Raw genomic sequence first — 13,362 nt, forward strand, 5'->3', positions numbered from 1 at the left:
CCAAGCAGGCATAAGTCCACGTAGAATTAACATTTTTCAACTTTTTCTACATCACTGATGCACTGTCTTTCGACTTATTTCAATGAACTTGATATAATTTGTGAGATTCTTACAGTGAGCTTCCATGAGCTTTCTTGAGGCTTTGACAATAACCCACAACTGTTTCCTTCTTGTTGTGCTTTCAACAACAACAAATTATGCAACGCCACCAAATACATACATTTAATGTAATACTACTATGAAAACGTGCTGGACAAATTTACTAACAAAATAACGCAAGTTTGAGCCAAGAATCAGTCTGCAAGGGAACATAGTCAGTGACAGCTGTTGGCCAATCTGCATAGCTCTTATTTGGCGTGCATAATTGGTGGTTTAGAAACCAGAAGGCGGCCTGTTTACGTGAAATGTACACGTAACAGGTACAATCCCGTGTGATCAACTCCCAAAACAGAGGCTGTTTCCACACCTGCAGCAGTGATGAGCGGATAATCATGCAGAGGTGAGCCTTATATACATTCTGGTACCTGTGCCGGCTAGCTGGCACGAGCGTGATGACGCAGACATTAAAAAAGTAAGCATATGTAGCGAGTTAACCACTTGCTCAGCAGACACATTAACCTTAACTCGCTAAACTCGTGAGTGGTACATCAGACCCTCGGTGACTGGGCTCATGTGACCCGACTTAAGTTCCCACCGGGAGGAAGAGCGTTTCATTAAACAGATCACAAGTCATTTGGCGCATCCCAGAAGCGGAGCTTCGTGAAATGCCAAAAGCAGACGAGCAAATAAATGAGTTGAAAAAACGCAGGCATGTCTCTGATCTGATGTCTCTCTCTGTGTTTGTCCTTTGCATCAGCAGAAGGCATTAACAGCCTGATTCATGAAGCTAACAGCACCGATTCATCAAGCTGATTTGCGCTCGCAAAAGGGCAGGATTCTGAGAATCTGGCCCTTTGCGAGTGCAATTTTTGCATTTGGGATTCATCATCCCAAATGCAAAAATCGCTAATAAAGAATTAGCAAATATGCGAGGATTAGCATTTAAGGAATCTCTATTAGAGATTCCTTAAATGCTATTCATGACACATTTAAAAATTGTGAATTTGCAATTTAGGACCGCTATTTACCGCGAGGTCAAACCTCGTGGTAAATAGCTAAAACTTAGAAAAATGCATTTAAATGCATTTTTCTAAATTGCATGTTACACACACACATGTCCTTTGGACATGTGTGTGCGAAACACCAATGTAGATTACATTTCAGGGGTGCTACAGGGTGTCCTTTGGACACCCCTGGCACCCTTGAAATGGCATCCTTACTTGCGAGTAGCAAATTGCTAATCGCAAATAAGGAATGTGTAGGAATCGCAATTTATTTAGCAATTCCTACATGAATCCCGTTTTGCAAGTCCTTAATAGCGATTCCTTAAGAATCGCTATTAGGGGCTCTCAAAACGGGAGATTGATGAATCAGGCTGTTGGTGCCTTGCAAATAAATCAGAACAAAAAAAGGGCAGGGGACAAGTTGAGGGTATATGGTGTCCACTCGCTATTTCACAGGGTGGACTCGGTCTACCCTGCCAGAAGGTTGAACCCCACAGAAATATGCTAAACTTGTCCTGGTGTAATTTTCAGACACTGGGACCCTTTCAGCTGCGCCTGCTTGTTGTGTGCTTATGTTCCAAGCAGCAAAGTGCAGGCAGGGAAGGGTCTTATCAGATTCCAGCTGCGCCCATAACAAAAGCTGAAGTTAAGGGGCCATCAGGCCTCCTTTTGTTGGAATATCCTGGTTAGGAGCTCTGGGAACCAACACACTGTAAGAATGTCAGATGTGTTGGTCCGTCCCAGTATTTACACAAATAATTTAAATACCACTATTTTCTTTGATAGCACTTTAGCACTCCTCATCCCAATGCAGGGTGTCAGACTGCTTTATATCACATTTACACATTATACATTGACAATAAATCATGTGTGGGTGCAGGGTGTGTTACATAAGGCAGTGAGGTTTACAGTGTGTAGAAGCCACATGTCCTTCATAGCTCACTGTACTATATTAGAAGGATTATAAGTTCTGAACTGCAAGTAACAAAAGGATCTCTGTGTTAAAAGCAGTGACCCACTTACCCATTTACATAAAATGAAAATCTGTGATCTGCATGTTACAGAACGTACTTTACAGGAGACATATTAACCCTCTATGCTACTTTGATTAAAAACTGGGACTAGACAAAACACATCTCTCTCCAGAAAATATGTTATCCTCCAGAGTTATCTTACCATTATTATTATTCCCTGAGGTTTAGCAGGCACACAAAAATCTGCAGCAGAGGCCTTAACCCCATAAGATATTTTAAAATAGAGAATTTGCAACCAATTAAGCAGAACAGATTTACTGCCACGTTTCTCCTCTCTGGCAGGCTTTAAAGAACAAATGTATAAATTGAGGTCCAGATTTTGCATTGGCGTTGCGTCAAGTTTTTTTACATAACCCCAAAGCAAAATCTAATTTGTTAAATATTGCAATGAGCTCAAATGAACTCCTCATAGACCTGCTAAACACATGTAAGGTATTAAGATCGGATATCACTTCCTGTGAGGTCATAGGTTGTGATGCCACTTCCTGTGATGCCATGTGCGACGTCACGCACCGTAATGCCACGCACTGTCATGTTACGTGCCATGATGTCACTTGCATACTGCCTAACTTGGTTGATTCCCCCACTCTTTTTTTTAGGACTTTTGCCCTGAAAGAGGACATTGGGAAAATGATAAAATAATGTTCACGATTCTGCAGAGCATTCTGAACGACAACACACAAACACACACAGACACACAACCACGACCTACCAGCCAGAGGAGGCTTGTGGGAATGAAGGCTGCAGGGGACGCTGACAATTAGCTTGTGGTCCGGAATTGGGGTCTCGTCCTTGTCCGACGGCCTTTTTGGTACAACAGAAGAACAAAGAAAGGCGAGAGAGTGAGCATTACAGAGTAAAGAGTAAAGCAGACTGCTAGCTCACAGAAAACAGTGTTGTGAATTATCCACTTGCAGTTAATATAAAATGGTGGAGAGCCAGTCTGAATGTATCGTGATGTCAGGCCCTGCAGAAGTCCTACCTGGATGGTGACTTTGCTGCTGCGCGGAGCCTGCCAAGTACAAGGACTTCGTAGGGTTTCTTATGGGTGGATTCCAAGGGAAATACGAATTCCCCAGATCTGGTAATCTGCCAACAAGAAGCGAGATAGAATGAAAATATATGTGGGTGTTTGGAGCTCATCTATCTACAGCAGCTGTGTCTTTGCAGGCTCTGTATAAATATTTTTTTCAAAGTTTGCTTTTATTAGCTTCTATTTCTCTCTCTAAGGGTGATTAGTCATTTTGTTACAGCTTCCGAAAGATTTTTATTAGAAAGTAACAATATGCTTAAAGGTGGTTCCGGATCTCTGACTCCGTGGCAGTGTGTGTCAGACTCGAGTTCGGGTCACCCTCGGGGCATGGGCGGGAGCCTGCTAGTCACGTCACGTGACATGCCCTTGCAGGAAGACATGCAGGCCAAAGACAGCAGGGAAGCAGAGAGGAAGGTAGAGAAATGGGCTTAGGGTAGGAAGGAGATGAGGATTATAGAGGAAAGAGGTAAATGACAAATAGAGGAAAAGTAAAGAAAGAGTGATTAGGTCGATAGAGTGGTAGAGGCTGAAGTAAAGAGAGAGTAGTGTGATAAGAGTGGTAAGATATGGTATGTGAGGTGGATAGAAATATTAGGAAATCTAAGTAGAAAGAGAGGTGAGGTAAAGATGGCGAGTTGAAAACAGAAGAAAGAGTGTGGGATGTTTTTACTGAGGGTCAGGTGGTTCCAAACAATGCTACTTGGGCTGCTCGAAGGTCTGTTAAAGACTCTTTTGGAATGCCATTTGCACATCTACTCTGCTTTTTCCCGCTAAACCGCCATTTTGGTAAGGCTGAGCTCTAGTCTTTTTCATCCTCAGCGGTTCTTTAAATTGGCCAATGCAGCGGACGTGCAGCAGTGAGATCCGACCACTCTGTTTTTTATAAACTCTGCTGCGTTCGTGTATTTTCTTTTCTGGTTCCCGACAAATCTGTGTTTGTTGTGTTAGCAGGTCATTTACCTCAGTTTTTGCAAGTGGGGTATAGTAGACCTTCTTTTTAACTTTTAACAGTGCCCTAAGCATTTATGTTCAATAGCTCTTGTGCGTTTTACTCTGTGTGGAAGGGTTTTACCGGGGGTCAGGTGTTTCCAGACAACGCTCGACGGTCTGTTAAAGACTCTTTCGAACTGCTATTTGCACATTGGCACCTTCACTTTCATTTTGTCCTGCTAGAGCTGCCATTTTGGTGTGGTTGCGTTCTAGTCTTTTTTTATCCTCAGTGGTTATTTAAATTGGCCAATGCACCCTACGGGTATCGGACGTGCCTAGCGGGTGTGCTGCTGGTGTGCCTAACGCAAGCTTGTCTATTCCCATCCGCGTCCTGATCGGGGCCAGCACCAGCCATGCTGACCGTGACATGTCTCATTCAGCAGCTTCTCCTTCCATTAAATATACCAATATGGAGCTGTGGGCACTGCACCCTGCACACTGCATTTATCTAGGAACCCCTTATGTCATTTCTGATACAGGCTTTACCAAGTTGTGGCTTTACTTTCACATTGTTTGACCAAGCCTCTCTTGCCTTCTATAATCCCTCCAGATCTTTACATTCTGGCGACTCTTAGGGAGCTTCCTCAGGCTAAAAAAAATGGCTGGCCTGCTGAATTACCATTCTCTATCGAGACATGCCCTGGAGATTTTGAACTTGTTGGCTGAAAATTATTGGGATGCCTTGTTCTTAACGGAAACGTGGCATAAGGACAGTTCGGCACCTAGCCATCCCACAAGATTTCTCTATCAAACATCTTATGCGTGATAATAAAATTGGTGGTGGGATTGCAGTGATACATGGTGCATCAACTCTGTGCTCTAGTTCTAAGCTTAACAACTATGTCATAACAGAGGGTATGCTGTTCACCATTACCCTTTCTGCCACCTTTTCTGTCTCTGGTGCGCTTATTTACTTTCCCACGGCTGGGTCAGCTACTTCTTTACAATCTCTTTCGGAAGCACCAGGCCAACTCTATTCACTGCATGCTAATTTTATGATTCTTGTAGACTTTAATCTCATCGTAGATGACATGAACAACAGATTGGCACAACAATTTTTGGGCACTCTGGAAGGTTTTAATTTGGTACAACTTGTTAAGGAACCTACTCATGCAGCTGGTCATACCCTGGATCTTATTTTGGCTAGCCCTCTTCTGATCAAAGTACTCCAGGTCGTTAAATTTATATGGTCGGATCATGTCTTAATTCCTTTTGAGATTTTAAGTCTCCCCCATGTGTCCTACCCTGCACAATCAGAACATTGTCCAGACCTTGGCACAAAGTTAATAACCTCCTTTTGGCTGACAAATTACAATCTGTCATTGTTGATCAAACTAGTGGTGGCGTAACAAAACTTGATGGGGGTCCCCCTTGCACAGTACACGGAGGGCCCCCCCTCCGACTCTCTCAGGAGCTCTCAGGCTAAGGTACTCTGCTGAGGGGGGCCCCTGGAGCTTGGGCCGGCCCGCACTGCGGGGGCTTTTGTTAGGTCACTGGATCAGACAGAAGTGTTAGAGCCAGATGCCACACTTTTTAATGTTTGGGCACAGAGAGCTATTGACATTATTGCCCCTATGAAACTACATTCAGCTAAGAGACTTAAGCCTCCAGCCCCTTGGTTCTCTGACTCTTTATAACTTTTAAAATCCAGCTGTAAGAAGCTGGAGAGACAATGGAGAACTAATTATGATGTAGAGGCAAAGTCAATTTATCAGGAGGCTCTTAAGAAATACCATACCAGCAATCTATGATTTCTAACTGTACTGGCTATAAGTATCCTTACCATGTAATTGCATGATGCTTTGCCGAATGTCAATGTTTATGTTTAATAAAAAGATATCTAAAAAATATATATATCATAAAGCCATATATATGGCTTGTAAAGCTTTTATTGCAGTGTCAATCTCTGAAAAAAGAACTATTGATGGACAGAATGCAGAACAATGTCATACATTCACCCCAGTACAGAGATCTGGGCCTAAATCCATCGTTTTTTTTGCTCACCATGCCATTCCGGTTTGGTTTTGCTCTGTCAATCTCTGAAGCAGATAACGCCCCCAGTAAAAAATTGTTTACAGTGATCAACGCTTTTCTTTCTCCACTGGCGACTTAAAATACACATATTCCTTCCATGAAACTCTGTGCAGAGCTCTGTTTTTTTGTAAATACAATTTAGGTTATTTACAATTTTTTTCCTCATCCTTCCACAGCCTCTTTAGGCTTTTTCGCTCTTTCTTCTGCTTCACTTTTGTCTTATTTTTCTCCCATCTCCTTTGAAACATCTGCTACTGATCTTGTCAATTGTAAATCAGGAACTCCACTTGATCCATGCTCCCCAACTTTTCTTAAAAAGGTAGCATCAGGGATTGGCCCATGGGTAACCAACTTGCTCATTGAATCTCTTGCTCAGGCAATGGTCCCCTCTGGTTGGAAGCCCTGCTACTCCCCTTATTAAAGAAGCCTTCAACTGACCTTAAGATTTTGAGCAACTTCAGACCTATCTCTCTCCTACCTACTATGGCAAAGTTGGTAGAAAGAAATGTTAACAGACAGTTCACTCTTTTCTTGGAAAAAAACCTTCTGGTATATGACTTGCAATCAGGTTTTCAGCATGGTTATAGTACTGTGACAGCTCTTCTTGAGGTTTCTGAGCATATTAAAAGCAATCTTGACTGACATTCCCCAGTTATGTTAATGTTCCTGGATATCTTGGCGGTATTTGATAGGTCTCTCATGCTATATTGCTTGAGAGGCTGAAGGTATGGGTGTTACTGATCGTGCCTTGTCCTGGTTTAAGTCCTTTATCTGCAACCGTACACAGGGGGGTCTTTCTCCCACCTTTTACGTCTGCAGCAAAGCCTTTAAATAGAGGCATTCCACAGGGTTCGGCTCTAAGCCCTACTCTTTTCAAAGTATATATGTCACCCTTGGCCAATACTGTGGAGTTTTTCGGAGATACGAGTTGTTTCATACGCGGACGATACTCAGCTATTTTTGTTCCTTCACAAAAATGTTACTTCATCATTGAACACGTTGAAATCTTGTCTCAGATCTGTCATAGAATGGATGAATACCAATTTTTTGAAGTTGAACTCAGACAAGACCGAGATTCTAGTCTTTGGTTCTAAATCTATACCTGACTCCAACCTTTGATGACCATCTGAGATGGGTAATCCTACTTATCCGTCCCCTGTGGTCAGAAACATGGGGATTAAATTTGATGCCGAGCTCACCTTTGAATCTCAGATAAAATTGGTGTCTAGTTCTTGTTTTCTGACTCTCAGATCTTTGAGACGTATGATGCAGTTTATTTCCGTGGAACCGCAGAAAACTAATGTACATGCCTTGATCACGTCTAAACTGCACTATTCCAATAGTCTGTATCTCATGCGCCCTTACATTCTTATTCAGCATCTTCAGATTATTCAAAACTCTGCTGCCCGATTGATCCTGAAACTTTCTCCCTGGTGCTCTATCTCTAATAATTTGCGTCAGCTTCACTGGTTGCCGATCAGCAAAAAGGATCCAGTTTAAGGCCCTCACTTTTGCTTTTAAGATTTTTTACTCCTGGGGTGTCCTCTATATCTTAGGCACCGGTTCAAACTTTCTCCCCAGGTGTGATCCCTATGTTCTAATAATCTTAAACTGTTTCAAAACCCCTTGCATTGCTAAATCCAGAAGAGGTAGTCGTTCCTTTGCCTACCTGACAGCCAGACTGTGGAATGCCTTACCGTTTACATTGAGAAGCTGTCCATCTGAAACAGTTTTCAGGAAAAAACTTAAAACGCTTCTTTTTGACCTCTGCAATAACCTTCTCCTAAACTGGTTTCTGCCCTTGAATTTAATGGATACTCTTAATCACTAGCGTCTGGACACCTTTTTAGGTAGCTGTGCACTTTACAAATGTAGTGTATTATAAGTAAAGAGCGAGAAAGAGAGAGAAAGAGAGAGAGAATGAACGGAAGTAATGATAGCGAAAAAGCAGAAAAGGAAGTGAGTAAGGCAGTGAGACAGGTGAGGTAGAGGGAACAGGGGTAGAAAAAGAGCAGAGTAACAGACGAGAGATAGTGAATTCCTGGTAAGAGAGAAATTAGGTAGAGAGGGGTCCGGCAGAAAATGGCGAGGTAAAGTGCTAGGTATAGATATGTGAGGATAGAGAGATGGAGAGAGCTAAAGGGTGAGGTAAAGTCTGATTAGGGTGCGAGTGAGGTGAAGTCAGGCCCGGACTGGCCGTTGCGGGCACCGGGCAATCCCCCGGTGTGCCGCAAGGGTGGGGGCCGGTTTTGGGCCCCTGGGGGCCGTTTTTGCAGTGTTGCTGCAAAAACGGCCATGTAACTAAATCGGCCGAAAACCGACCCTGGCAAAGAGCGCAAGGTCGCACCCCCCCAAACCCCACCTCCCCCCCCCCGGGGGAGGGGGGGCCAGCCGAGCACTTTGCCAGGGCCGGTTTTGGTTCCCAGTCCAGCCCTGGTTGAAGTAGAAGCCATCTCACTTCCCTGTCTCTCTACAGAGAAGTGAGAAGGCAACAGCAGCGATTTGCAGAGAGATGGGTAGATGCAATTGAGGTTGAGTTTCCCGTAAAGAGAACAATTATCCAACAAAAATTCAACTACATAATTAATTTGCATTTATGTGTTATTTCTGGAAAAAATTAATTTTGAAAAGTACCCCAAATAGACTCTCGACACCAAGGGGGGTGTTTCACAACTTACTTTCACCCAATGCCATTCAGCCAGTGGTTCCACCGACCAGTCCGGGTACAGTTCGTCTTTCACAAAGCGAAGGTGCTTCTGTCTATTCGTGACCCAGGTAATCACCAGGCAACCTGGAGCAGCCAAGGCTGGGACCGGCAACTGTCGGATGTGCCACGAAGGTAAGAAGCCGTATCTAAATAAATACAGAAAATATATCAGTTGGGGCGTAGTTTCAGGAAGAGGGGTGTTTGTGTGTCAAACTTCCCTAATAAATGTATTTTCTGATTAATAGTTGCGTGCAGGTGCTTTCGGTCGGGTATGGTGAGGGGTCTGTCGGATTTCACTGACAAAAACACACACACTCACTCTCTCATCTCTGTTTTGAAAGTCCTAAAAAATGTTGGTTATTTTACAAAATCAGGGGGCTTTTTAGCAAGAACCTCGTTAAAATGATCGTCGTTTTAGCGGCAGGAAACTGCAGCTAAAACGACGATAATGGGCTTGCTAATATGTGTTACATAATTCCAATAGAAGCCCAGGTTAGATGTACAGGACATCTAACCTGGGCTTCTATTGGAATTCTATAACGCATATTAGCAAGCTCATTATCGCGGTTTTAGCGGCAATTTCCTCCAGCTAAAACGGCGATCATTTTAACGAGGTTCTTGCTAATAAGCCCGTAGTTTTTCTCTCATTTAGTACTCCTACCAATCCGCATTCCTCTCCCTTTCCGCTGCCCCTTAAGCCCATCTCATGCGCCCTGAATGTCGTATAATGTATTTTAGCCTTATATTCCAGCGTGATTGTTGGCAAATCTGAAACTCTCACACACCCTACACCCTACTCAATCTTACTGACCCTGCCTAACCCCTGTATATCAGCGAACATAGAAATGGACACGCAGACGAGAGCGGTGCTCTCGCTAAATGCAAAGAGACTAAACACTGTAAGCAGCAATTTCAAATGTGAAACAACAGTGACATCAAGTGGGCAAATCTGTTTCTGCAGTTTGGGAGAATTACTTTTTCAGTTGCTTTTTAGGGCTCGCCTGCTGATGCGCTTCAGCGCATAGCTGGCGAAGCTCTATAGGGGCTTATCCAGTGTTTATCCACTGGCGATTCCACTGGCGATTCCTTCAAGTGCATGTGCTTTTTAGGTCATTGCGCTTGCGCAAGCCCTAAAAAGCGCGTGCACAATGCCACCAGCCGCCTGCCTGCCTGCCTCGCATTACCACATCAAAGGCAGCCCTCCGAGCGCATTTCTCACCCCCTAATTATTCACGGCCGGGCGGCAGGCACATCAAAGGCTGCTGCTGCCGTGACTCGCATTTCTCCTCCCTCCTCCCCTATCACTGCCCAGGCCGGCCGTACTTTCTCTTTACAAGGGCGCCCATTCCTGAATCACTTGAAATCTCTCCACATTATTTGCATTTTGTTAATTAAAAAAATTAACTTCAACACAGCGTTGCACATTTTTCTCGACTTCGGAAGGATGAGTCCCAATCTCATTTGTACAAAGTGTTGTAATGGGATTATTGGAGAGTTAGAGAAACGTGCTCACAAGTTACATTTTTATGCAAATCATCTGAGTAAATAAACAATAGCATGGTGCCGTTTGCGTCCTTGACTTGATCTGGTTTTTATTTTTATTTTGCTATTATTCTCACAAAGGCTAAGAAGGTCTGCCTACTTTAGTATTAAGTGCTATACGTCGCATAAGCAACAGCTAACCATTCACTCACCCACGCAACGCCACTCACCCATGCAACGCCACTCACCCACGCAACGCCACTCACCCACGCAACGCCACTCACCCACGCAACGCCACTCACCCACGCAACGCCACTCACACACGCAACGCCACTCACACACGCAACGCCACTCACACATGCAACGCCACTCACACACGCAACGCCACTCACACACGCAACGCCACACACACACGCAACGCCACACACACATGCAACGCCACACACACATGCAACGCCACTCACACATGCAACGCCACTCACACATGCAACGCCACTCACACATGCAACGCCACTCACACATGCAACGCCACTCACACATGCAACACCACTCACACACGCAACGCCACTCAACCACGCAACGCCACTCACCCACGCAACGCCACTCAGCCACGCAACGCCACTCAGCCACGCAACGCCACTCAGCCACGCAACGCCACTCAGCCACGCAACGCCACTCACACACGCAACGCCACTCACACACGCAACGCCACTCACACACGCAACGCCACTCACACACGCAACGCCACACACACACGCAACGCCACACACACACGCAACGCCACACACACACGCAACGCCACACACACACGCAACGCCACTCACCCACGCAACGCCACTCACCCACGCAACGCCACTCACCCACGCAACGCCACTCACCCACGCAACGCCACTCACACACGCAACGCCACTCACACACGCAACGCCACTCACACACGCAACGCCACTCACACACGCAACGCCACACACACACGCAACGCCACACACACATGCAACGCCACACACACATGCAACGCCACTCACACATGCAACGCCACTCACACATGCAACGCCACTCACACATGCAACGCCACTCAACCACGCAACGCCACTCAACCACGCAACGCCACTCACCCACGCAACGCCACTCACCCACGCAACGCCACTCAGCCACGCAACGCCACTCAGCCACGCAACGCCACTCAGCCACGCAACGCCACTCAGCCACGCAACGCCACTCAGCCACGCAACGCCACTCAGCCACGCAACGCCACTCACACATGCAACGCCACTCACACACGCAACGCCACTCACACACGCAACGCCACTCACACACGCAACGCCACACACACACGCAACGCCACACACACACGCAACGCCACACACACACGCAACGCCACACACACACGCAACGCCACACACACACGCAACGCCACTCACACATGCAACGCCACTCACACATGCAACGCCACTCACACATGCAACGCCACTCACACATGCAACGCCACTCACACATGCAACGCCACTCACACATGCAACGCCACTCAACCACGCAACGCCACTCACCCACGCAACGCCACTCACCCACGCAACGCCACTCACCCACGCAACGCCACTCACCCACGCAACGCCACTCACCCACGCAACGCCACTCAGCCACGCAACGCCACTCAGCCACGCAACGCCACACACACACGCAACGCCACACACACACGCAACGCCACACACACACGCAACGCCACACACACACGCAACGCCACTCACACACGCAACGCCACTCACACACGCAACGCCACTCACACACGCAACGCCACTCACACACGCAACGCCACTCACCCACGCAACGCCACTCACCCACGCAACGCCACTCACCCACGCAACGCCACTCACCCACGCAACGCCACTCACCCACGCAACGCCACTCACCCACGCAACGCCACTCACCCACGCAACGCCACACACCCACGCAACGCCACACACACACGCAACGCCACACACCCACGCAACGCCACTCACCCACGCAACGCCACTCACCCACGCAACGCCACTCACCCACGCAACGCCACTCACCCACGCAACGCCACTCACCAACGCAACGCCACTCACCCACGCAACGCCACTCACCCACGCAACGCCACTCACCCACGCAACGCCACTCAGCCACGCAACGCCACTCAGCCACGCAACGCCACTCAGCCACGCAACGCCACTCAGCCACGCAACGCCGCTCAGCCACGCAACGCCGCTCATCCACGCAACGCCACTCAGCCACGCAACGCCGCTCAGCCACGCAACGCCGCTCATCCACGCAACGCCGCTCACCCACGCAACGCCACTCACCCACGCAACGCCACTCACCCACGCAACGCCACTCACCCACGCAACGCCACTCATCCACGCAACGCCACTCATCCACGCAACGCCACTCATCCACGCAACGCCACTCATCCATATGCAAAACGAAAAATGTCAAACTCTTCTATTGCGAGACCTATTGCATTTTCAATGCTTGTTATCGCTGAGCTCGAGCAGTGGTCCCCTAATTCCTTTCAGAAGTCATATCTGACAAATACGACGAACATCAATGTTGCTCAATGAAAACAGACATCGATCTAAATGCAATGTACTGCCCCACAAATCTTCACCACCTTCCCTCGTGCAGTATCACTACCGCAGATATCAGCAATTACATTCAACTTTGCATTGCTCCATATAGATAGCAGCAAATTGAGAAATCTTAATTATCAGCACATAGACACAACACACTCTTTGTGTGGCCTCTGAACCTCGGTATAGTTGTAACAAGGCAGCCGACCCTTAGCAGAGTGGCGGAGGGGGAACCCCCTCACACGATAGTGAACCTTGACATCCTGGGACACGTGGCCATCGACTCTGGGGGCCACTGACTGGCTCGGCCCGCATTGTGGTAAGGAGAAGAGAAGAGTGTGCACACATACACCTGGTGCACACAGTATCGCTAGTATTGACTCATTCAGGTGGT

At 46.9% G+C, this 13,362-nt stretch overlaps 1 protein-coding gene across 1 annotated transcript in view; it reads right to left on the reverse strand.

The window, feature by feature from the left end:
- METTL4 (methyltransferase 4, N6-adenosine) overlaps positions 1–13,362 on the reverse strand; it is a 345,433-nt gene that overhangs the window by 69,275 nt on the left and 262,796 nt on the right. Inside the window, exons 5-7 of the mRNA XM_078685692.1 lie at positions 8,873–9,047; positions 3,120–3,226; positions 2,850–2,941 (exon numbers count right to left, since the gene is read on the reverse strand). Of these exons, the coding sequence (XP_078541818.1) occupies positions 2,850–2,941; positions 3,120–3,226; positions 8,873–9,047 (374 nt within the window). The remainder of the gene's footprint in view (positions 1–2,849; positions 2,942–3,119; positions 3,227–8,872; positions 9,048–13,362) is intronic.

This window comes from Lissotriton helveticus, chromosome 4_1, assembly GCF_964261635.1.
Source record: "Lissotriton helveticus chromosome 4_1, aLisHel1.1, whole genome shotgun sequence".
NCBI lineage: Eukaryota > Metazoa > Chordata > Amphibia > Caudata > Salamandridae > Lissotriton > Lissotriton helveticus.